We start from the raw sequence: 27,786 nt of genomic DNA on the forward strand, positions 1-27,786 counted from the left end.
CTGGCACTTCACGGCAGTGAGGGCCTGAGCAGTGTCTGTACGGTCCAAATGCAGACATTGAGCTAAACCCCAGGGTCTGACAGCGTAGTTTCCATGGGACTGTTGCATATTGGAATAAGCAGTCTCTGCTCAATGCCCGCCTTTGGCTTCGAATAAATTATCCATCCGAAAAACTAATTTCTGGCTAGGGCTGAATGAATCAAGGCTGAAATGATTCCAAACTAATTAGTTCGTAGTAGAGTCAAATATTTATTAAATAAATGAATGGCTGAGTGAACTTATTTCATTAAGTTAATCTGGAAGATAGAAAAAGCACTGATTGACTCTGCCCCCTAAACTTTCAGAAGTAGTTCTTTGACCAGGGTTAAGCACTTAACCTTTATATTTCATTAATCCCACCTGTGATACAGGAGTAACATGATGAAGACACGAGCTACTCAAGTGAAAGGTGTTACGTCGATCAAACTCAGTTATGAAAAAGTAAATACCTCTGGGTGGCAGCCGAGGGCCTTTTTACTTCAAGTGATATTTGAGTTGACCTATAGTAAAACCCCCAATTCAGTAATTTCTTGTTTTTGTGATCATACTGTCAAGAAGTAATAATGGATTAGAACTCAATTATAACCCAGCTCAGGGATGAAGAAAGATGCTGTCGTTATTATACGTTTGCTATTTCCTTATCCTTCAGATAATGCATTTATGTCCACATGACATTAATTCAACCAATATTTTTTAGCACCTTTTATCAGCCTGGCATAGTGTTAGACTCTGGTACAATATTAGGTCCTCAGTATAACCAGATCTGTAAAGTGATTTTTGTTACTTTTAATCATGGGATGTCACATAAGGAAATGGACCTCAAGTCACCAGATCGCTACAGATGAGACAGCTGAGGCCTGCTCAGGCCTTTACTATGAATCAAGCAATGTGTATGTCCCTAAAGTTACAAAGATGACCAGATGTGATCCCTGTCTTCGATTCACAATAGTGAAGGAAACAAAAATAATTTCAGTACAACTTTTTTTTTTTGGGGGGGGGGGGGACAGAGTCTCGCTTTGTCACCGGGCTAGAGTGAGTGCCGTGGCATCAGCCTAGCTCACAGCAACCTCAAACTCCTGGGCTTAAGCGATCCTGCTGCCTCAGCTTCCCAAGTAGCTGGGACTACAGGCATGTGCCACCTTGCCCAGCTAATTTTTTCTATATAGATTTTTAGCTGTCCAAATCATTTCTTTCTATTTTTGGTAGAGACGGGGGTCTCACTCTTGCTCAGGCTGGTCTCGAACTCCTGACCTTGAGCGATCCACCCGCGTAGGCCTCCCAGAGTGCTAGGATTACAGGCGTGAGCCACTGTGCCCGGCCTTAGTACAAGTTTTTTGACACAGGTAAGTCCAAGTGTTATGGGAACACAAAAGAGGCTATTGAAAAGGATCAGAAAATGCTTCTGATTAAGAAGATGAACCCTGAGCTGAATCTCATATGATGAGTAGAAGTAGCTAAGTGAAGAAAGTGGCATTCCAGATGGAGAAAACAAGCAGCATTTATGCAAGAGCACCAACTGGAGAGAGCCACAGAAGCTCTTGAAATGAAGTCAGTTTAGTACAACTACTAGGCCAGAGTTACAAGGCTAAATTACTAAGAGGATGCTCTACAGGACTCAGGTCCCCTCCCAGTAGCTGTACTTAGTTTACAGTAATAAAGCAAACTCTTAGGAGTGAGAAAAGTAGACTTCTCAATCAGATCTATACATTTACAATTCTTCATTGTGTATTTTCCTAATAGTGTTCTTAGCAGGAAAAGCTCCCAACTTAGAGACTAAAAAAAAAAAAGAAAAAGCCCAAAATTGTATTTGACAATAGATGAATGCTTAAATTTTCCCGTTTTCTGGAAATGCATCTGAGTTCTTGGCCTCTCATTTATTTCTTCACTGACAGTGTGTTGACCATTTTGCTATATACTAACTAGTTCAAGTCTTAAAGGCACTTCTGCTTTGGGTCTGCTTGCCAGAGATAAGGTAGGAAGCAAGGCTTATTTATGTTGTGCTGTAATGTAGTGCAAATACAAGTTGCTACGTTAAAGATCTGTGTTGATAACATTTTTTTTTCTTGGAAATAACTTACAACTAAAATTTGCAATTGTAAAACTTACCCTCTTTAGAACTAGTGATATTAAATGGATTTTATTATTTCTAACTAACTTTTAAGGTCATTTCCCTGATTGCCACATTTACTTATAGGAGTGACCACATTAAGTGGTTGAGCAAGTTCCATTTGCTAATAAGTCTGTTAGCTAATAGACTGTACTGAGGGAACGTTTCATTTTCCCTGGAAGGTAGGATTCAGTTTAATTTAGCAAACATTTATTGAAAACAAAGGATAAAATGAAAGGAGTCTGGCCTGAGACCTCTATTAAGCCCCAATCCATGAAGTAATCCCAGTCCAGCTTTATTCCACTTTAAGCCAATCCGATATATAAAATTTGGATTTATAAGACAGATAAAATAGAGGCTTCTTGACAAAAGCACACACTGTTAAGTCTTTGACTAAGAAGCTTTCCTAGTACATATAAGATGTTAACAAATAGAAGTCATATTCACAGAACAAGTTTAATATCATGCTAGTTGTATAAAACAAGGGACATCTTTTTATGGACTGTGTTCTTTTAAGTGATCCATGAAACAAAAACTGTTTGCTATAGCAGGGCAGGGCGTGGCGGCACACGCTAGCTCCAGTCCAAGCTACTCAAGAGGCTAAGGTGGGAGGATCCCTGGAGTCCAGGAGTTCAAGGCCAGCCTGGGCAACAGCAAGACCCAATCTCAAAAAAATAAAAGCTTTGTAGCACAACTAAATATCATTTAGTTGTTCTTTTTTAACCACCTAACGCAAAACATTTTAATTTTATTTTTCTTTCATCCTTCCTAACAAAACATTTTTAACTGGAGCCACTGGAGTTGTTTATTGTACAGTAATAAAAAAAAAAGTTTCAAATTTTATCTGATTGGTATCATTAAACTGTGAAGAAGATATCTACAGAGAAGGCACTCTGTATTTCATTAGCATGAAACAGTATTTTCTGTTTTGGTACTTGCAGAAGTTTATGGATGCTAAAATTATTTGGGTTTTTTGCCTCAGACTCAATTATGTTTGGAACCTGTGCCACAGCACTTTGTCAGCTGCATTTGAGAACACTTCCCTTGCTGATGGGAAATAGCCCTATGAGGTAGCCTTGCCAAAAAAAATAAATCTTACCAGAATCTAATCAAGCCTCTCTAGATTTAGGCACAATTTGCAGGAAATGAGAGAGCAAAGGAACGTATATATTGACACCTCAGCAAAATCTAAGTTCTACAGAAATATGACTTGGTCTTGTCACAAATTTCAGGAAAAAAGAATTACAAGATTACAAACGTTTGACACATATCAACCACTTGCAATGTGTGGACCTTGCTTGAATCTTGATCTCGCAAACTTTAAAATGTGTTTTACACATATGACATTTTGAGAAATATGAATACTGTGCCATGGTATTTGATATTAAGGAATTATTACATTGATAATTACTGAAGTTGGGTCATGAGCACTTAGAGATTAATTACCCTATTTATGTTTAAATATTTTTTTCATAAAAAGTTTAAAAAGGCTGGACCCGGTGGCTCACGCCTGTAATCCTAGCAATGTGGGAGGCTGAGGGTGGAGGATTGCTTGAGCTCGGGAGTCCAAGACCAACCTGAGCAAGAGTGAGACCCCATCTCTACTAAACATAGAAAAATTAGCCTGGTGTTGTGGTGGCTTCCTGTAGTCCCAGCTACTTGGGAGGCTGAGGCAGAAGGATCACTTGAGCCCAGGAGTTTGAGGTTGCTGTGAGCTATGATGACATGACTGCACTCTACCTGGGGTGACAAAGTGGGACTCTGTCTCAGAAAAAAAAAAGTAAAATAAAAAAACCTTTTATTGTTGAATTAAAAGAGAAAACCAAAGGGGTTCCTATTTTATTTCCTTTTTTTCTAAGAAAAAAGTGAAAATGATTTTTATTATAGATTAATTATCAGTAGATAGTTATATGATGTATATTTATGGAGGAATTGGCTTCATTACCTAATTAACATTAATCAAATATCAAATTATTTATGAATAGTAATGGACTTGAATTGTTATTTTATATAATACAATTGGCCCTCTGCCTATAGGTTCCACATCCTCAGATTCAATTGTGGATCAAAAATATTTTTAGATTGGTCTGAGTACAGTGTTTACAACTAATTGATCACAACCAGTTACACATTCCTTTTTTCCTTCTCCACACCCACTGCTTCACTTGACCAGCCTAAAAAAAAAAATTTAAAAATGCAACAAAAACAATACAAGTTAAAAAATACAGTGTAACAACTATTTACATAGTATTTACATTGTATTTGATATTAAAGTAATTTAGAGATGATTTAAAGTATATGGGAAGGTATGCATAGGTTATATGCAAATACTATGGCATTTTATATGAGGAACTTGAGCATCCGTGGATTTTGACATCCTTGGGGATCCTGGAACTGATCCCCCATGGATGCTGAGGGGTGACCATAATTAGATTGATTTTTAGGTGAACAGAATTGATGTTAAATTTGGTGAGGGGGAAATGTTAAGATTCATGAGTACTGTGGTTTGGAGTAGAAAATATGCTTTTCAGACTCATTTTCCTTTAGAAAGAAAGAAATATTTAATAGTAAGGTCTCAAACGCACTCTACAGCCTTGCTACTCAAAGTGGGTTTCACAAACTATTGACTTTATGGTACTAAGTAGCAAGAAGCTGAATAGAAGATACAAATTATAAAGAGAGACTGGTGTTTGCATCTTCCTGATGTTATTTGGGTTTTTTTCCCCTTCAGGCAGAAGCTGAGGAAGATTGTCATTCTGATGCTGTCAGAGCAGATGATGATGATGAAAATGAAAGTCCTGCGGAAACTGATCTGCAGGCATGTTTCTTCAACTGTGTATTTCTTATTCCATTGCTTCTCATACATATGTAGAAATTGGCCATAATTATGGAGATTTGACGTTCTTGTTTGCATTGAATTTAACTGTGTTTTCATACTGGGTTATAGAATACTTAAACTATATTATGGATTTCTTTTTTCTCTAAAATGAAATGTTGATAATTGCTGCTATGTAGCTCAGTAGGTGGTTTTAAAGTATCTAAGGCTTAAGTATGACTCAAAACCTATAACCTTAAGGGAAAAGATTGACAGGTGTAATCACCTAAAAATTTAAACCTGTATATAACAAAAGGTCCAGGAGTTCAAGACCAACCTGAGCAACAGTGAGACCCCCGTCTCTACAAAAAATAGAAAAATTAGCCAGGCATGGTGACATGCGCCTATAGTCCCAGCACCTTGGGAGGCTGAGGCAGGAGGATTGCTTGAGCCCAGGAGTTTGAGGTTGTAGTGAGCTATTGATGATTCCAACACACTCTAGCCCAGGCAACAGAGCAAGATCCTGTCTCCAAAAAAAAAAAAAAAAAAAAAGTCAGCTGGAAAACCACATATGGGCAGAGGATTCATATTCTTCGTATATAGAGCACTCTTGTAAATTAGTAAGGGGAACACAGGATAGAAATATATGACTGGATAGTTAATGGAAAAAATAATATAAATGGCTACTAAATATTTGAAGAGATAATTACTCTCATTAATAATTTAATCAGATTGGTGAATAATGTCCATTGCTGTCATGGACACTCATGCAGTGTACATGAAAATATAAATTGCTACAACTTTTCTGGAGGGCAGACTGTCAATATGGATCAAAATGAAAAACATATATTCCCTTTGATGCATCAATTCTACTTCCAGGAAATTAACTAAAGGAAATAATGGAGAAAGTCAGTAAATATGCATGTACAAAGATGTTTATTATAGCATTATTTATATGGAAAGATCTCATACAACCTAAATGTCCATTACTTGTATTCAAGAAATGATGCATCCATGCAGTGAAATACACTGTGGCCATTTAAAAGGATGAGGTAAATTTTTATGCATTGAACTAGAAAAAAAATTCACTGTAATTAATTAAGTGCATGTCACCAAACTTATGTTTTATAATACTTGCTTATTTGGAATGCATCATCTAGTAGACATTAAATGCTGCTAAAGATTCTGTAGATTAGAAATATATGTGTAATGTGTTAGGAGTATGGGAACAAAGCAGTGTACAGAGTATAGAAAAATTAATTTAAAAAACATTTTAGTTTTTTTTTTTTTTTAAGGAAGTTAGGGGCTGGGCATCATGGCTGATGGCTATAATCCTAACACTTTGGGAGACCAAGGAGGGAAGATAGCTTGAGGTCAGGAGTTCGAGATTAGCCTGAGTGCAACCCTGTCTCTACCAAAAATAGAAAAATTAGCCAGGTGTGGTGACATGTGCCTGTAGTCCCAGCTACTTGAGAGGCTGAGGGAGGAGGATTGCTTGAGCCCAGGAGTTTGAGGTTGCAGTGAGCTGTGATGATGCCACTGCACTCAAGCCGGGGTGACAGAGCAAGACTCTGTCTCAAAAAAAGAAAAGGAAGCTAGGGATAATATATACAATTCTATTAGCAATGGCCCTCTTTGGGAGAAGTGGTTCCGCAAGAGAGGGAAACCCACCTTAGATGAAGATTGCCTTGCAGGAGGTTTACTAGGGAGTGCTCTTGGGATCAACAGCTATGGAAAGGAAAGAGGGAAGCAGCAGTGGGCAGGGGAAGAAGTCCAGCTGCTGTGCAGTCTTAATGGACTGCCTTAGCCATCCCGAGGGAGTTCTGAAGATGGAGTACCCTTTCAGAGCTGACCAGAGTTGCAAGAGAGAGCCAGGCCTTTATCAGCCATTGATCAGTCATTGGGTGGGGATTGAGAAGGCAGTGTGATTTTGCTGAGGCAATATCCAAAGGGGCTTGAAACTCAGGGCTGTTTTCAGACATTACTGCCAGCAGCTGGGGCAATAAGTTATTTATTCCTGTAGGGGAATCTGGGCAGCACATCAGAGTCTACCACACAGGGGAACTTCACTTTTTTGTGTTTTAAATTTTTGAGATAATATGTATAAGGAAAGATGTTTTCTTTTTGAAATACAGAATGTTTATTGAAGACTTTGTGCTTACCTACAGAATTTTTAGTAGCACTCTTAATGTATGCTAGATGATATATTCATTAACAAATTATTGGAAGCTTATAGCTTCAGTCCCTAAATGTTGGCTTATATTTTCAATTCTAATTAAAATTTGGTCCCCAATACCATTACGCTTTTGTTCTATTGACTTATTAATATTTTGGGCTAATTTTCATGATTCTTTAAGATTTTGAGCAGAAAATTATTTAAAAAGATAACAAGTATTTAATGAGTATTTAGTAATTTAGAAGACAATGTTTTCTGGTCTTAGAATAAGTATATACATGGAAGTAGATGTTGAACATATTAATAAATTGTTCCAGAATTGACCTACCCTTCCTTGATGCATCATAAAATACTTTTCTCCCTGTAGGCACAACTCCAGATGTTTCGAGCTCAGTGGATGTTTGAACTTGGCCCAGGTGTAGGCTCTAGCAAGTTAGAAAATCGACCTTGCAGAGCAGCTAGAGTATCTCTACTGAAAGCAGCAGCAGATACCAAAGGAAAACAAGAACAGGCAAAAGAAGAAAAGTTAAGTATTATTGACATTGTAATAAATTACCTGTTTTGGATGCACACAGACATTTTTACTAACATAAGTAATCATAATCCAACTCTGGGGACATAAGCACATAATTTGTAAAATTTTTCCACATGAGGAAAGATTTTGACTGGTATACTAGTTTACACGTCCCTCAATATTTCTAGGACTTTGGGTTATACCACCACTCCTCCGTGAGCTTCTTTCCCTGTAGGTACACTATCTTCATGGAATTGTCCGTTGCTAATGTATAGACCTCTGAGATTCATTTGGTCTCTAATAGATTGATGCCTCTTAATTTATTAATAGAAGCCCAAAAGGGAAAAAAATTTTCTACATGTTAATACTTTTCCAAAGGTCTTAACTTAATGCAGTATTTTGTTATGTTTTGAGTTGATCAATTTACAATAATGCATTAATCATTTCTTTTTTTTCCTTTTTATCAGCTTTATTAGGGAAGCCACCACCATAATCATAATATAGAATAATTCCATCACCTTAAAAAGGTTCTCAGTGCCCATTTGGCATCAATCCTGGAAACAATCGATGTGTTTCTTTCACTACAGTTTTGCCTTTTCTTTTTCTTTCTTTCTTTTTTTTTTTAATTTAAAAATATTAAGGGAGTACAAATGTTTTTGTTACATGGATAGCTTTTGTTTTAATGCTTGAGTCAGTGCTGTAAGTGTGCCCATCACCCGAATAGTGTTCATTGTACCTGTTTATTGCCCCTCCCTTAAGCATTTCTTTATTATGGAAAATTTTGAAAGTGCTCACACTGAAAATATTTTGAATACTGTCCAACTGTTCACCTCTCTCCTGGTACTTATTCATATGGAGTAGGCACGGCACACCATTTCGCTTTTTGTTATTCTCTTCTTCATAGAGGCTGTCATCTATACACCATCGGGTCCAAGTTTTTGTTGTTGTTGTTTACCGACAATTGATCACTAAGTAATGGACGTTGCCACAATGACTAAAATCTTCTGTACTTGCTTTAATTTTTATTTCAAAGTATTATAGGTTGATAGGTATGGGGAAGTCCCAGGCACTCTTCACTCAGCCTCCCCCAATGGTAACATCTTGCATCTTGTACTGTAGTACAACGTTGCAAACTAGGAAATAAACATTGGTACAAGCCACAGAGCTTACTCATATTTCCTCGGTTTACAAGCAGTTATCTGCGTGTATGGGTATAAATAGTCTGTGCAGTTTTATTACATATGTAGCTATGTGTAACCACCACCACAATCAGAATAATTTTGATATTCCAAGAATGTTGTATAAATGGAATCTGTAGTTTGTAGCCTTTTGAGATTGGCTTTTTTCCCCTCAGCATAATTTCCATGAGATCCATTCAACTTGTATCAGTAGTTCCTTCTTATAGCAGAGTAGTATTGCATGGTATGGATGTACCCCAATTTAATCATTTATTTACTGATTGAAGGACATTTGAGTTGTTTCCAATTTTTGGCTATTATGAATAGAGCTGCTGTAGATATCTTTGTGCAAGTTTTTTCATGAACATAAATTTTCATCTCTCTGGGATAAATGTCCAAGAGTACAACTGCTAGATTCTGTGGTAAGTGCTTATTTTTTAAAAGAAACTACCAAATTGTCTTCCAGAGTCTCTGTACCATATTATGTTCCCACCAGCAATGTATGAGGGATCTAGTTTCTACACATGCTCAGCAGCATTTGGTCTTGTCACTACTTTTTAATTTTAGCCATTCTGATAAGTGTGTAGTGATATTCCATGGTGATTTTAATTTGTATTTCCCTAATGGCTGATGATGTTGAGTATCTTTTCATGTGCTTATTTCGTATCATCTGTATGTCCTCTCCGTGAAATATCTGTTTATGCCTTTTCTAATTGGATTGCTGATGAGTTTTGAGAGTTTTTTATGTATTCTAGAAACAAGTTCTTTGTTGAATATGTGGCTTGTAAATATTTTCTCCCAGTTTGTAGCTTGTTTTTTCATCCTCTTAACAGGACATTTCATAGAGCAGCGGCTTTTAATTTTGGTGAGGTTCGTTTTATCAACTTTTCCTTTTATGGATAGTGCTTTTGGTATCAACCACAAGAACTCTTTGGCTAGTCCTAGGTCTGCAAGATTTTTTTCTTTCTCTAAAAGTTGTGTAGGTTTTACATTTTACATTTAAGCCTACCATCCATTTCAAGTTAATTTTCATGTAAGGTATAAGATTTAGATCGAGGTTCATTATTTTACCTGCGGATGGCCAATTGTTTAAGCACCATTTGTTGAAAAAGCCCCCTTCTGCCATCCATACTAATTTTTAATACAGATTTTCAAAAATTGTCACTTTATATTTTTATAGGCTCGAGAACTCTTCCTAAAAGCAGTAGAAGAAGAACAAAATGGAGCTCTTTATGAAGGTAAAAACTTGGGGCCCAGGATCATATTTCCATGACGTTTCTGAATAAAAACTCTGGTATCAATTTTTTGTTTTTTACTGTTAACATATTTGGTCAGAACATCAGTCTTCCTGTATAGTTGTCCCTCAGTATTCATGGGGGATTGGCTCCAGGACCCCCTGTGGATCCCAAAATTGGGGGGTGCTCAAGTTCCATATATAAAGTGGTGTAGTATTTACATATAACCTACTCACATCCTCCTATAACTTTAAATTATCTGTGGATTACCTATGATAACTAATATAGTGTAAATGCTATACAAATAGTTGTTATACTATATATATTTTTAATTCATGTTGTTATTTTTTTAACTGAATATTTTTGACCTGTAATTGGTTGAATCCAAGAATCCGAAACCCACAGATATGGAGGGCCAACTGTATTTGAAATTGTTTTTTTAAGAAATCAAAAATAATAATAATAATTGTATTTCTACATTAACCTGTCTCTTCACAAAAAGATGTTGCTGGGAATCATCAACATATTGGTAGGATGAGTAAAATAACCTTTTTCTACAGTTTTAGTATTAATTCCTCAATAAAGTCTTAAAAATTGTGATTCGCTTTAAAATAGGATATGCCCCTTTTATAGGGGCTTCAGAGGATGGGAATATAAAGGACAAATTGAGGAACATACAGATGTTTTCCTAAGTTCTAATTTACATTTTACCAACAGGAATACACTTTAGCTTTGTCTCTTTTATTAACCCAGTAGAAATGTATAAGTAAACAAAGTTGTAGGACTGTTCACCATATTAGGTTTGTAATTATGCTTTCATTTTGTGATAGTAAAGATAATTGGGGCATGGAAAAATGCTTGTGCTTGAATCATTGGAAAATGTCCCCAAAATAATACAGTTGCTGTGTTTATGTGCAGGTTTCTTCTAGTGATATTTTTACTGGGATTTTAAGACAGCCCAATTGGTCAAGTCCCTGTGCAGTCTTCCTTAGTTTGTGAGATTCCCATCTCCACAGAGTGTATGGTAATTCACCCACAATAGTAGAACATGGCAGAATATAATGAATTGAATAGACTTCATCCAAGGGAAAAAGAACTAGTTGGCTTCTGCAGCCCCAAGTTTTGTTGGTATATCTCTATGGGTAGAGATTATTAAATATTACAGCTCTAAACCACCTGGCGAGGAGATTTATTTGAAAAATAGGTTTTAAAGGTTATGCAACTAAATAAGAGGCAGCTGGGCTAAAGGAAGTTGGATTTGTAGGGTAAATTCCAAAGAATTCTTCTCTGTATTCCACCTAATAGGAAGCATTTGATTTTCCTCAACTCTGTGTCCTAGAAAAAAAGTTTGCTTAAAAGTGTTTTCTTTGGTGGGGAGGGGGGCTACAGCAGTTGTATTTTCAGAGCTGAAAGAACGATAACCCTATAAAAAGCACAATACATAAGAGGATGAGGAAAAAGATTGGAAGGGCTAAAAGATAAGAGTAAAATACAACATCCTAAACTTCTATAACCTGTTAGTTTTAGGAAAAAAGCTGCTTTCTGAGGAATCAGGTTTGGAAATAAGTTTGTGTCACTGAACTACTGCTCCATGTAGAAAAAGGGAATTTGGCTGTTTGTAAAGAAAGTTACCAAATTAAACCACAGTTAAAGGTAATCAAAGGAAATGACAAAATGTATCGTCATAGCTAATTTAGCTTTATTTCTTCTTTTAGCCATCAAGTTTTATCGTAGGGCTATGCAACTTGTACCTGATATAGAGTTCAAGATTACTTATACCCGGTCTCCAGATGGTGATGGCGTTGGAAACAGCTAGTGCGTATATAATTTGGTAGATAGTAATGCATAGAGTTTGTTAAAGTTAAGCGTCTTTGCCCTGTTGACTCTTAACATGATAAGAATGTGGTGCTAATTCTGTTAAGCTGTATAGTCTTTGGTATATCCTTGTTTATAAAATTGTAGAAATTTTTCAATTAGAGAAATTTAAGATTAGCATATAGAAATGCACATTTTAAAAAGATATCAAAATAACAAGATGATGAAAGCATTTTTTGATTTTTTCTTAACAAAAGCAGAAATTACGGAAAGGAATAAAAGGATACATTTCAACTTTCTGAAACCTATTTGAAGTAGAAAGTATTAAAATGTAATTAGGCCTAAGTTGGCAAAATGTTAATAATGGTTGCAATTGGCTGATGGGTACATGGGATTTTTATTACACTAATCTCTCTCTTTTTGTATATATTTGAAACTTTACATTTTCTAAAAGGCTTTTAATTCTATTAGAAAAATGCTGAACTGTAATAAGACTTTATTCTCAACGTATGTAGGTAGAACATTAAAACTCTAACATTTATTTAAAAGCACAAGTGCTAAATATAAGCATTCCTAAAAGAAATAATGTTTCGTTGTACAGGTGCCACTTGCATCAAAGTCGTGAAGTAGCATTGACTGTTTTATATGGACAAAAATCAAGAGAACATGTTTTTAAGATGATTCTTTTGAAGCTATTTGTAAAACAATTATAAAATTGTTTTAGCTTACTCCCTCTATTCCCCAAAGCCAGGTTACTGATACTAGAAGGGAAGAGAGTCTATACGCATGAGAGAATGAATGTCAGGTTTAGAGTGGGCAATACATAGAAAAATAGTCTCAATAATGAGATAGATACATTAGCTATTATATTGCCTCTGTCATAAAATAATTGTTACCTTTATTGATAACATATGTTATTGCCAGTGTTTTAAACTGCATATGGTATTAACACTTATGCTTTGGATAAGTTATATTGAAAACATCCCAGTGAAGGCAGTATCAGTTGACTGAATTTTCAGCTAATAATACTGCTCACCAAATTATAGTTATCAGTGTGAGGAAGTTCATACTTAACATGAATCATTTGGGCTTTTTCTAAACCTTCTTTAAATTTGGTTAGAGTGATGTAGACCCTACCTAAATGTTTGGGTAGACAACATTTAGTTTTATAAATAGGTGCCAAGTGCTGTTAAAAAAGGTTGTATTGGCTGGGCGCAGTGGCTCACACCTGTAATCCTAGCACTCTGGGAGGCCAAGGCCGGAGGATTGCCTTGAGCTCAGGAGTTTGAGACAAGCCTGAGCAAGAGCAAAACCCTGTCTCTATTAGAAATAGAAAAAATTTGCCAGGCAACTAAAAATAGAAAAAAGAAAATTTAGCCAGGTGTGGTAGCATGCACCTATAGTCCCAGCTACTCAGGAGGCTGAGGCAGGAGGATCGCTTGAGCCCTAGAGTTGGAGTTTGCTGTGAGCTAGGCTGATACCATGGCACTCTAGTCCAGGTGACAGGGAGACTCTGTCTCAAAGAAAAAAAATAGCATTCTGGGAGGCCAAGATGAGAGGATCACTTGAGGTCAGGAGTTTGAGACCAGCCTGAACAACAGCAAGACCCTTTCTCTGTTTTAAAAAAAGAAAGAAAGATTGTATTAAAATATTAAAGAAGCATTTCTCTTCTTCCTCATCCCTTTTATACAAACCCAGAGGCTATGAAAGTTCTTAAGGATATAATCATTTTTTTAAATAAGATCTGATAAGCCCTAAATGTTTCTTTGCCTTTCCCATAGTGTTTGTAGAATAGCCATTGAGTCCATCTAGCCTCAACCATACTTTTTGTTGTATTATAAAAAGCCCTTCCTGGTTTTCTAACTTCATCCTTATCTAAGCCTTTTTGTAAGTCTGATGATCTTTAAGGTTTACTTCAGCAAAAATGGAAAACTAGACATTTTTTAGAACTCTTAACCACACATTTGTGTATATTGGTAGATGATTTGTGAACTGTAAAGTTTTTTCAAATTAGGTATTTTCTTCTCTAAAGGTAGGATGATAAGTTAAGGCACATCCATTAGAAAACCCTTGGTAAGTACCTCAGGTGGCATCCGTATATTTGATTTTTATCCAGTTAGAATGGATTAAGATCACTTAAAGTATTTACTTACATAAAATTTACTTACACAAAACTTACATAAAGAATTTACTTACATTTGATTACTTTCAAATCATTTGAAATTTTTTACTAACTCATGAAATCTCTTCTTTACAATAAAACTAATTAGTTAAATCTTAACACCTGTATCTGAAAATCCTAATTCGTTCTGAGTGGTAATTACCAAAGTTTTTTTCTTTGGAAGAACTTGGTATTGTACTCTTTTGTAAGGTGGGATAAACTATAATCACATTTCAAAAAGTATCACATTTTTTAAATTTTTTTATTTATTTTTTATTTCAGCATATTGTGGGGGTACAAATGTTTAGGTTACATATATTGCCTTTGCCCCCCCATGGTATCACATTTTGAATAAGCTTTTAGGTGACTTTTTCTCAAGCAAATTTGAAAGTGCTATGAAAAATCAGTTTTTAAACTATATGTTTGTAGACTGAGGCACTTAATTTACTCACCTTCCTTCTCTTTTCAGCATTGAAGATAATGATGATGATAGCAAAATGGCAGATCTCTTGTCCTACTTCCAGCAGCAACTCACATTTCAGGAGTCTGTGCTCAAACTGTGTCAGCCTGAGCTTGAGAGCAGTCAGACTCACATATCAGGTGTGAATTCTTGGTTTTTGTTACTCAGTGAGAAATACTTTAACCTGAGATTAAAGATTTCCAAATTTAGAAGGTCAGATAATTTGCCAGATTATCGCTGCCCTAGTTCAGGATATGGTGGGAGATCTAGTTATAATTACAATTTGTATATGCTAATAAGCTTTTCAAAATCTGAGGCAGAGCAGTGTTTGTAGTACAACACTACACTTGTTTAAGGATGCTATACTTTTTTCAGTGAAGATCTAAGTGGGGGAGTCTGAGTTGTTCAGGTAGCCCTAAGAAAATTGGAGGAATACTGGTATTAGACATTTCAGCCAAGTTGGACAATAGTCCTGAGACAGGCTGAATATTTAGAAATGGATGTGTTTTCTTTTCATATGTTAAATATTATTTAATTAGTTATGGGATTTTTCAGAGAAGACAATTGAAAATTTTCAAGGAGATGAAAATAACTTTTTAGTGTTAAATTCAATTTGGCTCACACATATAGTAGACTATTTTTCTAACACATTTACGTTAATATATCTCAGCGGTAAAATAATCTTGTATGGGCACAGGGTGCTTTATAAAAATAGCTTCAGATCTATTCTTTACTGAAAAAATAAAGATACTTGTGTCTTGATAATAAGAACCATTAATTACTATTGAGTAGTTAAGTACATTTATGCCGTAGCTCTGAGCAATACTGAGAGTTTGATTCATAAATTTCTAGGAATGCATTAATGCACTGAGAATGTGGTTGTGACAATAGAAGGACATAGAGGAGAGTCACTGAAGAGTGATTTTCTTTTGCAGCGCTGCCAATGGAGGTCCTGATGTACATCTTCCGATGGGTGGTGTCTAGTGACTTGGACCTCAGATCGTTAGAGCAGTTGTCGCTGGTGTGCAGGGGATTCTACATCTGTGCCAGGTACATCCTTTTTTTTTTCCTTAAACAACTCAGGCAGTGGTGAAAAGGATTATATTCTTTTGCCAATTTTGATAAAAGAACTTGATTGGTATTCTAGGTAAAAGCTTAGAACAAACAGAAGTTTGCTAAGCTGTGCTTAATGTGATTTTCTCAAACAACTTTAGCATTTAAAGGTTGGAATGTGTTACATTTCCAGGGTGTAGAATAATATGTAGAACAGATGTATCACATATATTACTTCCATAGGGTTTGCAGGCACAATTATATTAGAAAAATGTATTAAAGTCATTTTTACAGTAACTCTAAACCCACTGAGTGATAATGATTCAAATTAAGATTGCAGCTAGAATTTTCTTTTGGCCCATTAAAAGTTATCCTATATTTTTAAAATCTTACTATGTGAAGAATAATCATAGTTCAATCTAAAATCATTTGAAACTGATCTTTCATGGATATCTCATACAGAAATATATGCTTAGTCCTTAGCATCTAAAATTTTATTTATAACTTTAGTTTTTAAAATTCAGATGCATTGTTTTTATTTTTATTTTATTTTTTTATTTTTTTATTTTTTGAGACAGAGTCTCGCTCTGTTGCCCAGGCTAGAGTGCCATGGCATCAGCCTAGCTCACAGCAACCTCAAACTCCCGGGCTCAGGCAATCCTTCTGCCTCAGCCTCCCGAGTAGCTGGGACTACAGGCACGCGCCACCATGCCCGGCTAATTTTTTCTATATATATTTTTAGCTGTCCAGATAATTTCTTTCTATTTTTAGTAGAGACAGGGTCTCGCTCTTGCTCAGGCTGGTCTTGAACTCCTAACCTCGAGCGATCCTCCCACCTCGGCCTCCCAGAGTGCTAGGATTACAGTCGTGAACCACCGCGCCCGGCCTGCATTGTTCGTTAAATAACCTAATTCCATTTGGAATCTTACATTTTGCACAAAATATTCAAATTACTGAAACAAGTACCCATTAAACATGTAGTGTGTTGCCACCAACCTTTTGAAATTTGGGTCTCTAGAATTGTTATGTTAACCTAAATAACAGAAAGAGGTTCTCTAAAGAAAACATTTATTTGGGAATAGGGCATTGCAGTGTGAATGCATATGCCCAGTGGGAATGCTATGTACATATTCAGGGAGGTAAAGGAAGACAAAGGTTTTTAAAGAAAAAAATGAGGAAGATTACATAATTGTTTTGAAATAATTATCCTTGGCTACAAAGATCAATAACAAGGGTGACAACAGTTTGAAGTTGGACAGGCTATTGCTGGGCCGATATCCTTGAAGAAGTATTTTTTGTATAAGGTTGCAATGGCCTTTGTACAAGGTTATGTTTTTTGTAGAGTCTTTTTGTTATCAGGCACAAGAGAAGTGAGGACCTTCTCTTCATGGTCTTCCTTGGCTCTGTTTGTCAGGTTTTTCTTAACATTAGTGATTCCATTTTGATTTTAACAACTTTCACATTTTGCCCTTTTGATCAGGATCTTTCTTCAAAAGCATTTAGTAAATTATCCTGTAGTTAGGTTTTAACATCCCACGGTGCCAGGATGAACCTGTCTTGGTTGCTGGTCTCATCCCACATTGGGGGAGTGATTGGCAACCAGGAGTTAGCGTCACAGCCCTTTTAACCACATTTGAGCAACAAGGGAGGTTTGAAGAAAGTGGGACCAGGCTAAGTCTACCTGGAGTCCATTATTAAGTTCAATTTTGTCTGTTCTGTAGTTTTTTGTTATCATCTCAAAGTGCTAGGCCAGCATTATTTTGTTAGGAGTTGTGCCTCTACAAAAATTTAGCAAGTCACAGATGCAAAGTTTAAAAAGGGAAAATACAGAGTAAAATTAATAGTAATATGACATTCTGGTTTGCATAATGGCTTTGAACCATGAGCCTAGGCTTAAAGACAACTAATTGAATAAATCAAATGACTATAGGAAATTAGGTAAGACTGTTGTAATCATGTAGCTTGTTTTCTTATTTCACGTATATGGGTCTCAACTTTCCGAGAGGAGTTTTTGCAGGTATAGCATGTAGTATTAGCAATAGCACACTTTCTTATTTAACCAGTGGATACTAAAGGATTTCTTAGGTTAGGTTCTGTTAAGTTACCAGCAGAAGCCATTGATTGTGAAATTTCAATTCCAGTGGTCCCCAGCCTTTTTGGCACCAGGGACCAGTTTCATGGAAGACAATTTTTCCACAGATGAGGGGAGGCAGCACTCAGGCAGTAATGCAAGCAATGGGGAGCAGCTGTGAACACAGATGAAGCTTTACTCGCCTGCCGCTCACCTCCTGCTGTGTGGCCAGGTTCCTAACAGGCCACAGACCGGTACTGGTCTGAGGCCTGAGGATGGGGACTGCAGAATTACACCATTATCCTGTCAAGTGGAAAGAGTAGCATTAAAAGGGGGTAAAAGTATTCTTACGTCTTGGGAAAAATTTTCTACAACGTGAAAACATTCATTTCTCCTCCTTACTCATAGTTTTAATATCTCTAGTCATGACATTGGACAGTTTAGTGAACTTTTTATGTGGCCCATACATCAGCATGAGGCTTATACCTTAAAATTTGAATAGTTTCAGCTTATAGGGCTTTTGGAACCAAGCAGCTTTTGTTTTCAGTTGGAGTATAGCCAAATATTAGAGGAAATTAGGCAAATTCAAGAACTAATCCAGTCTTCAGGTAGAAAACAAGAACTTAATGCACAAGACTACAATCTGATAACAGGTGTATTATAGTTTTTCTTTAGAAATACTTTTTTTTCTGTATGTTGATGATACAGGAATCTTGGATTTAAAAACCTCTTGAGGCTAGGAAGCCAAACCAAGGCAGACTTTAGATTTTACTTACACTCTTAAGGTTCCTTGTGCCTGCCAAGAAATGACAGTTTTTACCCACTCAAAGGGCTGAGAACTCTTGAAGCCAGGTATTTTATACACATTCTTAAATATGACATTTCAGTCAAAGCCTTGGTAATATAACCAATGTTTACAATTGTATCCTGTTTATAAACAGAGAATAGATTTTTATTGAACTTATGTAAATAAGAATACCCATGAATTGTTTCTGAATTTTGGAGGAATCACATAGGGTGAAAAAGCAAATGTTTCCACCTTTTTTCACAAAAGTATGCTTTATCAAATTGCTGTAAATGATAGATAGCTTATGAGAGAAAAATTCCTTAAATCTGGAAAACAAAATATTTAAGAAAAGAACCAACAGTGTTTTAAATAAACATCGTAAAAACATCTTTAATTACCTCCATCAATTTTATGCAATTAACCTTTTGTTTTGCTTTATCTTGACTAGCAGTTTAATGAACCCATCAGTTTCTTTATTAGAATTCTGGAAATTTTCATTTAGTCCATCAGTTTTTTTTTTAATTATTTTGTAGAGATGGGGGTCTTGCTATTACTGAGGCTGGTCTCAAACTCCTGGCCTCAAGTGATCCTCCCTTCTTAGCCTCCCAAAGTGCTAGGGTTACAGGTGTCAGGATTTTCTTAATATTAGTGATTCCATTTTGATTTTGACAGCTTTCACAGTTATTCCATTAACTTGTAAGTATACATGAGAGAACATAACAAGGGATTGGTTAAGAAAGCAAGTTTTCAGGAATACAACTCTGTGTCATCATCAAGTAAAAGTAATGGCAAAAAGAAGATATTTCAAGTGCACATTTCAACATAAATTTGGGGGGATTTATCTTTTGTGGTCCAATGCTAATATAAGTAGTTTTTACTTCTTTAAAACTTAATATTAAGCTACGGGTGGTGGCACACACCTGTAATCCCAGCTATTTGGGAGGCTGAGGTGAGAGGATCACTTGAGCCCAGGAATTCTGGGCTGTAGTGTATGTACTGTGCTGATCAGGTGTCCACTCTCAAGTTTTGCATCCATATAGTGATCTCCAGGGAGTGGGGGATCACCAGGTTGCCTAAGGAGAGGTGAACTGACCCAGGGTGAGAAACAGAGCAGGTCCAAACTCCCATGCTGATTAGTAGTGGGATCAATGCCTGTGAATGGCCACTACACTATAGCCTAGGTGGCATAGCAAGACCCTATCTCTTTTAAAAAGCAAAACAATATTTTAAGTTATAGATGGAGTTAAAAATATTTTGAGCTGTATCAGAATCATGTCAACTTTCAATACATCTTTTACTTAGCTTTTTCCACTAATTACATAACAAAGTTTTATTGGTGCTACCTTCAAAATTTACCTCTGTTCTGACCATTTCACCACTTCTACAACTATCATTCTGACTCAGCCACTGTTGTGTTTGGTCTGGATTATGCAGTGGCATCCTACATGGTCTCCCTGCTTCCACTCTTATACCCCTAGAACATATTCTCCATAAACCCAATAGAATGATCTTTTTTTTTTTTTTGAGACAGAGTGTCACTTTGTTGCCCTGGCTAGAGTGAGTGCCATGGCGTCAGCCTAGCTCACAGCAACCTCAAACTCCTGGGCTTAAGCGATCCTACTGCTTCAGCCTCCCGAGTAGCTGGGACTACAGGCATGCGCCACCATGCCCGGCTAATTTTTTTTTTCTATATATATTTTAGTTGGCCATATAATTTCTTTCTATTTTTAGTAGAGACGGGGTCTCGCTGTTGCTCAGGCTGGTCTCCAACTCCTGACCTCAAGTGATCCACCCACCTCGGCCTCCCAGAGTGCTAGGATTACAGGCGTGAGCCACCGCACCCAGCCAGAATGATCTGTTAAAAGCATAAATCATGGTCAAACCATCCGGTGGCATCATTTCATATAAATAGGCACTCCTGCCTGCAAGATGCTATCTGGTCTATCCCTGGCTACTTCTCAGATCATTTAGTCCATGCTTCACCTTGCTCACTTTGGTGAGTCCACCAGTCACACTCCTGCCTCAGGGCCTTGCACTTGCCATGGCTGCTGCCCCGGTTACTTTTCCCCATCACTACCGTCACCTTCCCAAAGAGGCCTTTCCCAGCCACCCTATCTGAAATAGTCTCTATTTCCTCACCACTGTCATTCTTGTTTGCCAACTCCCCTTAGTCTTTTGGTTGATTTTTGCACTGAGCGTACTACCTAAAGCTTCTCTGTTTGCTTTACCGCCAATAAAAGAGCAGGGCCTTTGCCTTGTTCATCCAACCCTCCCAAGCCCTTGGAACAGTGCCTCCCAGGTGCTTAATAAATATTTGCTGAATAAAAGATGGCTGATAGCAAAAATATTTATGTCTGCATATAGGGACTTAGGCTTTTATATTTATTGATGTCGTGCTTTATTCCCTAGAGATCCTGAAATTTGGCGTCTGGCCTGCTTGAAAGTTTGGGGCAGAAGCTGTATTAAACTTGTTCCATACACATCCTGGAGAGAGATGTTTTTAGAACGGCCTCGTGTTCGGTTTGATGGTAAGCTGAACTCTGTAGAACTCAGGAGAAATGGTAATCTGTAATGCTGATTTTGATAAATACATAGTGTAAATTTTCTGCAGTGAACCCAAGTACTGTGGGCATATTTAAGGGAAAAACATAATAAAAATAAAGCTGGAAGTGTGTTATATGATTGTAATTTTTAAAGTTTATGTTCTTTTAAAAAAATCTTTTTTCTTAATAGGAGTGTATATCAGTAAAACCACATATATTCGTCAAGGGGAACAGTCTCTTGATGGTTTCTATAGAGCCTGGCACCAAGTGGAATATTACAGGTACAACTGTAGTAAACTGAGTGAGTGGAAAATTCTCTCTCTCCAAGTAATTAGTTCATTAGTTATATGGACATCTGTTCTTTGTTGCTTTCGATTTAATCACAAAATGACCCTCAGTATTTCTATCCATTATTACAACATAGGAATTGCACTCAAAAAACTAATTGGTTAATATAAATTATATAATTCCTTCTAACCTCTGTATTTTAGAGCTCTCCTTGTCTTTTGGGAATACTCATTTGCCTTTTCAAATAGCTTATGCTTTTATTCATTTCTATTGTTTACCAAATATTACTGTCATTGAAAAATAGATATGTTAACCACTGTATTATTTTAGGATCTCACTTTTTTTTGACATTAGTGCTATAGGAAAAACACAGAACTTTAATGAAGCAGCATTTATTCTAACTTTTACTCAGTGAGTGAAACTGTAAGTTCACCAGTTCCCTCCAAGGAAGATGATAAAATGTCTTCAGTTCTTTGTTGCTGGACTAACAGGTTGTCAGTCACATTTGTTTTAATGATGTTTTATCAGTTCTTTGGCCCATGGTATTTCAGTTTGGATTTCATAGCTGTGAATAGGTTTAGGTGCTGATAAATAAGGACATGTTTTATACTTTGTGTGTGTGTGGTGTGTTTTGGTGTTTTTTGTCTTTTTACCTAGGTACATAAGATTCTTTCCTGATGGCAGTGTGATGATGTTGACAACCCCTGAGGAGCCTCAGTCCATTGTTCCTCGCTTAAGAACTAGGAATACCAGGTATGTTTTCTATGGCTTTCTGTCTAGTCCACATTTTATATGGTTATTTGTGGGTTAATATAACCCAATGCCTCCTTGACTAATACTGGATGATTTAAAAAGCAATCATTTGGGGACACTTGTGAAAAATACCAATTCCTGGGCTTCTTCCTAGAGAGTGTACTTCACTAGCTAGGTCTTTGGGGCCTTGAAATCAAGGTTAACTGACATCCTGGCTGATTCTTTTCAGGCAAGTTTAGTAAACACTGTTGTAATTCATTGCTTCCTAGACTTAAAGTGTTTTTTTATCTTTTAGAACTGATGCAATTCTACTGGGTCATTATCGCTTGTCACAAGATACAGACAATCAGACCAAAGTATTTGCTGTAATAACTAAGAAAAAAGAAGAAGTGAGTATGCAAATAGAATTAACACTTTTCTTCTTATTTCAATATCCTATTCATTTAAGCATTCTTAATTAGAAGGAATAAACGATGTTTCATTACTTATATTATTATACAAAATGTTGACTTCTAGTATATCACTGAAGAGAGCTGGAGAGTTTTCTAAGATGTGGTTATTTTTTTTGCATAGGTTATTTTTCTTCATGCGGTTTCCTTTTCTAGTCCAGTGTTTTCACATATTAAAATGTGCAGCCACAATCTCCTGTGAAATAACTATACCTGAGTGTAGTTTATGGCGCTTCTCATTTTGAGTCACGAGGTTTTTTTCTTTCCTAAATTAGCTCATATAGATAATTCTTCCACAAGGATATTCTTAGAACTTCAGTTTCTATTGGAAATAAGTGAAAGAAAGATAATTTCCTTCTTCCTCTTCTTGCAAAAGGAAAAAATGCCAGGCAAATATGATTATTGATGCCATTACATACTAGAGTGCTTTAAATTCTCTTAACAAATTGAGGGCCTAATTTTTTTCACAACCTTTCTTCATATGCACGTTTTAAATCCTGGTTGAAAACTATAATACTAATATATAACCAAGAAGTCAGTTGTGAGGTAGTTGGAATATTTGCCTGTTACCTTTATAATTAATAGTTTTCTGAAAGAAAGTTCTCTTGTATGAAGTCCTCACCTCTTTAGCATCATGTACCAAGATGGTTAGGGCAGGGTTTCATCTGAGTCCTATCACCTGTGGCCACCTGTTTCTGGCTTCTTCACCTCCCTCTGGTAGGCTCGGGGAGGCTGGGGCAGCAGTCTGAGAGGCAGAGATAGTTCTTTGACTGTGAGTTTCCTGAGGTCAAAATTGGGGAATTGCAAGGCCCTGGTTGCTTAGGTTTTATCTAATAAAGAGTTTAGCAATTCCCATGGACAGTGTCTGTTTTTTCTTCATAATAGAATATATTATGAAACCATTCGTAGCATTTACATTTTTGTGTTTTTAACAGCAGTATTTGCAGAAATGTGATTCTAATGAACCTTGTCACAGCTATTTTTCCACTGATTATTTTACTGTTATTGCAAAAGATAAGTCATACTGTGCTTTTTCTGCAGCCTTCACCAGTTTATTACTTTGTCTCTCAAAAAAATTCCAAGTGTTTTCTAGTAGAAGGAGACATTTCTGAAACTACTGTGTAACTTTGGTTAACTCATTTGATGTCCCTGGATCTTCATTTCTTGAGCTAGTAAATAGAAAAAAATGCAGTCATTATTGGGGTTATTGTGAGGAGTAAGATGATGATGGGGGAAAACTTGATGTTTTCAGAATATTTAACATTTTTCAAGGCATTCATATGTATTCTCGTGATACTCAACACAACTCTTTACTGCATGCAAATATTGTTACTTTTAATGTTGCTCTTACATAATGTTTTTTTTATAAACATTTACATACAAGTGAGATAAGGTTTCATTATAGCTCATGTACCTTTTCCTTTTGCAGAAACCACTTGACTACAAATACAGATATTTTCGTCGTGTCCCTGTACAAGAAGCAGATCAGAGTTTTCATGTGGGGCTACACCTGTGTTCCAGCGGTCACCAGAGGTTCAACAAACTCATCTGGATACATCATTCTTGTCACATTACTTACAAGTAGGTGAATGAATAAAAATACCAAGGTTACAGCATAAATGTATACTTTATATCCAGCTTAGGAAACTCAGATATGTTTGAATTTCTCAGAGTTAACATTACTTTATAAAGCAAAATCACAGTATAATACTACTACAAACCAAGAAAATGACTAAAATGAAAAAGACTAAGCATGCCTGAGGAAGTAGAACCTCCGGATTCTCACACAGTGCCCATGGCAGTGTGAATTGGTCGCATCCCTTTGGAAATGAAAGTAGCATTCCATGAGGAGATGATACTTAGCTGTCTGTGCATTACTTATTCAAGGCAATTTTTAAAAACCAGATCATTTTTTTCTCCTGTAATTTACTCTTACCATTTTTTGCTTTATTTCCATTTGGTTTCTCTTCAGGGATTATACACTGATTTTATAAAAATTATAGTTAGGAAAGTAAGTCTACTAACAAATAAGATGTCAGTTATTCCAAAGCCAAGTCTATCAGGTGATTCCTATTTAAAGCCCTTTGTTCTATGAGGTAGGATTTGCCTGTATGAAATAATTAATGAACTGAAGAGTGTGGGAGAAAGGAGCGGTACAGAAAAAAGTAAAATAAAAAAAATCAGGGAAGTGAAATATAATTTACGTGCATATTAAAGTAAGCTGTTGCTTGAAAGAATATTGGTGTGTGACTGAGGATTCTCTGTTCTGATTCTGAGAGATAAATTTTGAGCCCAGCTTCTAATAACCTGTTTGCAAACTTTCTTCACATTTCTACCTTGTAGAGAACTTTTCTGAGAAAGAACATTTTACCATTTCTACTATATCTCCTTTTTGCTTCTCTCTGTAATCTGATGCAGTGGAATTTTTTTTTCTGTTTTTCAAAGAAACCAAACCAAAAAGTAGAACCAAGCACAAATGAATGATAAGCATGCTTGACCCATTCATCATTTTTTTTTTTTTTTAGGAGAAAAAGGCCATTATAATCATTATTTGTAGCTGCTGGTGATCACATCGTCTCCCTTATAATATTTATAAAGTCACTTGAGTTTTCTGCTTCATTTATTTCTATTTTAGGGGATGAAGGGGAATAAAGGCTGTGGTAGCATAACTCATCACTTGCTTCCTCTTCCCTCACGTAAATATTTTAAATCATTAAATTCTATTCTAGGAATATAATTCTTTCTGAAACATAACATTTTAACAAGAGCCTTAAAATGTCTATAGCCTTTGACTTAGAAATTCTACTCTTAGGAACTTGTTTCAAGGACATAATCAAAATCACATTATTTTTAATTGCAAAATACTGGAAACAACCTAAATCTCCAAAAGGGAGATTATTAAGTAAATTATGGTATAAGCAGACAGTGAAATACTATGCTACCACTAACAATGGTTTCTGAAAAATATTTAATGATGTGAGGAATTGCATATGCCATAATGTTAAATGAAAAAAAGCAGAACTGACCAGGTATGGTGGCTCATGCCTATAATCCTAACACTCTGGGAGGCCGAGTCCCGAGGATTGCCTTGAGCACAGGGGTTTTGAGACCAGCCTGAGCAAGAGCGAGACCCCTAAAAATAATAGAAAAAAAAGAAAAAGTTAGCAACTAAAAATAAAAAACATTAGCTGAGCATAGTGGCACGTACCTGTAGTCCCAGCTAGTCGGGAGGTTGAGGCAGGAGGATCGCTTGAGCCCAGGAATTTGAGGTTGCTGTGAGGTAGGCTGACGCCATGGCATCTAGCCCAGGCAACAGAGTGAGACAGTCTCAGAAAAATAATAATAAAATAAAAAAGTAAAGAAAAACAATTACTAATTAAGAGTATGATCTCAAGAAACCCTAGAAGAAATTACTTCATATGGTTCTATCTGGTGGTAGAATTATGCAAAACTTTATACTTTTCTAAATTTTTCAAGTTTTCTACAATATGCCTATATTGTTTAGAATTTAGTGAGATGAATTAAAAATAAAAAAGGCTAAAGCATAAAATGACCCCTGAAACACAAAAAGATTTGTGCTTTCTTTCCAGATCAACTGGTGAGACTGCAGTCAGTGCTTTTGAGATTGACAAGATGTACACCCCCTTGTTCTTTGCCAGAGTGAGGAGCTACACAGCTTTCTCAGAAAGGCCTCTTTAGAGCCTCAAGTCCAGTCCTCTGTCACTGTTGCATGAGTAAAAGTATATAGCGCAAAAAATCACCTAAGTTATAAATGTACATATATATATTGAATTGGAACTTATTTTAAATTGTTGGAGTTCTTTTAAGAAGAGTATAAATTGATTATTTTTTTTATTTAAAGGGATAGTTGATTCTTGAGGTGTTTTGTTTTAAAATTAAGAAGTTGAATTATAAGTTGTTTAAACATATTTATGTTGTGAAAAACCTTAATATGAGGTTTAAATCATGTCCTTTTAAAGCAGATTTATGAGATTTCTGTAACATAAGCTGTTTTCTGCCTGAGCATCCTAATATTTAAATGCGTCAGAGGAGAGCACCACAGGATAAGCATTTTATTTCCCGCATGACATATTGCCTTTGCAGTAAAGGCTGAAAATGTGAAAACCTGTTCTGGATTTGACTGAAACTGTATCATCAATAAAGGTAAACATTTCTTTCAAGAAAATATATTTGGATCACTTTTTTAAAATATGAGAATATTTAATAAACAGTCCCTAGGATAGCCAGCAGAGGCTTAGGAATCATTGTCCCTAGCTGGGCATAGTGGCATGTACTTGTAGTCTCAGCTACTTGGGAGGCTGAGGTAGGAGGACTGCTTGAGCCCAGGAGTTTGAGTCCAGCCTGGGCAACATAGTGAGACCCTGTCTCTTAAAACACCATTGCCTCATTTCATCATTGGTTTTTATATGTAGCCACAGACTATAGATCCCTATGCTCTGACCTCATCTAGGCACCTTACACATACATGACATTAAGTGAGAACGAGTGAATCCCTCAGGACTGGAACTCTTCAACAAACTCAACCAACTGACTCAGTCATCATTCTTCATAAAAGAGTAGTTGAAAGATCACGTAAGCCCAGGCCTAACTCTTTCTTATTTTGATATGAAAGTTGGTAGAGAGCCAGCCACCTAGTAAATTGCATGTTACCTTTTTACTTAAAGGAGCTGCCCCTTCCTAGTAACAGTCCTATTAGTGTTTAATTTCAGAGTTTGTATGGTAGACCGTCTACCAGATTCAAACTTGGTTTTGGTCTTGAGTCAAGTAGTCACGTACTTTCAGAAATCAACATCTATAGCCACTTTCATTTGAGTTCGTATTGACATTAAAAGACACTTCATAGGTTCCCACAATTCAGTATGGGATAGGCCATTAAAAAGTGAGTACATATTACGTTAAAGATGAAGACCACGTACCCAGTGTGTGTACAGAAAGAAGAGTTCTTAGTTCTGGCTGGTCTGAGTGCAGTGGTGTTTACAACTAATAGATCACAGTCAGTTACTGTTCCTTCTCCACTCCCACGGCTTCACCTGACTAGCCTAAAACTATATATATATGAGTTCTTAGGTTGGCCTTTTGCAGCAGCCTGAGAAATGGTGTGTTTCTCGAGTTGGAAAAGAGGGAGAAAAGCATCTTGCCTAATGTAAGGCAGCTCTTCATGGTATGACTATTATTTTTGATATATAAATTGATAGGACTTGATTAGGACATAGTCAAATATAGTTAGAAAATATATTTCTAAGGAAAGTAGAATTTTGGGAGTCTACTTTGCCACTCAGCCTTGGATTTGATGATCTGTTGCAGAAAGCCAGTGGGATACC

The 27,786-nt window shown here is 36.3% G+C and overlaps 1 protein-coding gene across 1 annotated transcript; it reads left to right on the forward strand.

Moving 5' to 3' along the window:
- Positions 1-461: 461 nt before the first annotated feature.
- Positions 462-26,632, forward strand: FBXO9 (F-box protein 9). Its single transcript, XM_045543756.1, has 13 exons — positions 462-480; positions 4,878-4,964; positions 7,505-7,663; positions 10,010-10,067; positions 11,780-11,879; positions 14,510-14,640; positions 15,436-15,550; positions 20,821-20,939; positions 21,145-21,235; positions 21,900-21,995; positions 22,291-22,384; positions 23,874-24,025; positions 26,035-26,632. Exons 3-13 carry the CDS (start codon positions 7,517-7,519, stop codon positions 26,141-26,143), a joined length of 1,212 nt encoding a protein of 403 aa, XP_045399712.1. The 5' UTR covers positions 462-480; positions 4,878-4,964; positions 7,505-7,516; the 3' UTR covers positions 26,144-26,632.
- The last annotated feature ends 1,154 nt before the right edge of the window (positions 26,633-27,786 follow it).

The sequence above is a fragment of the Lemur catta genome, chromosome 2 (assembly GCF_020740605.2).
Source record: "Lemur catta isolate mLemCat1 chromosome 2, mLemCat1.pri, whole genome shotgun sequence".
Taxonomy (NCBI): Eukaryota; Metazoa; Chordata; class Mammalia; order Primates; family Lemuridae; genus Lemur; species Lemur catta.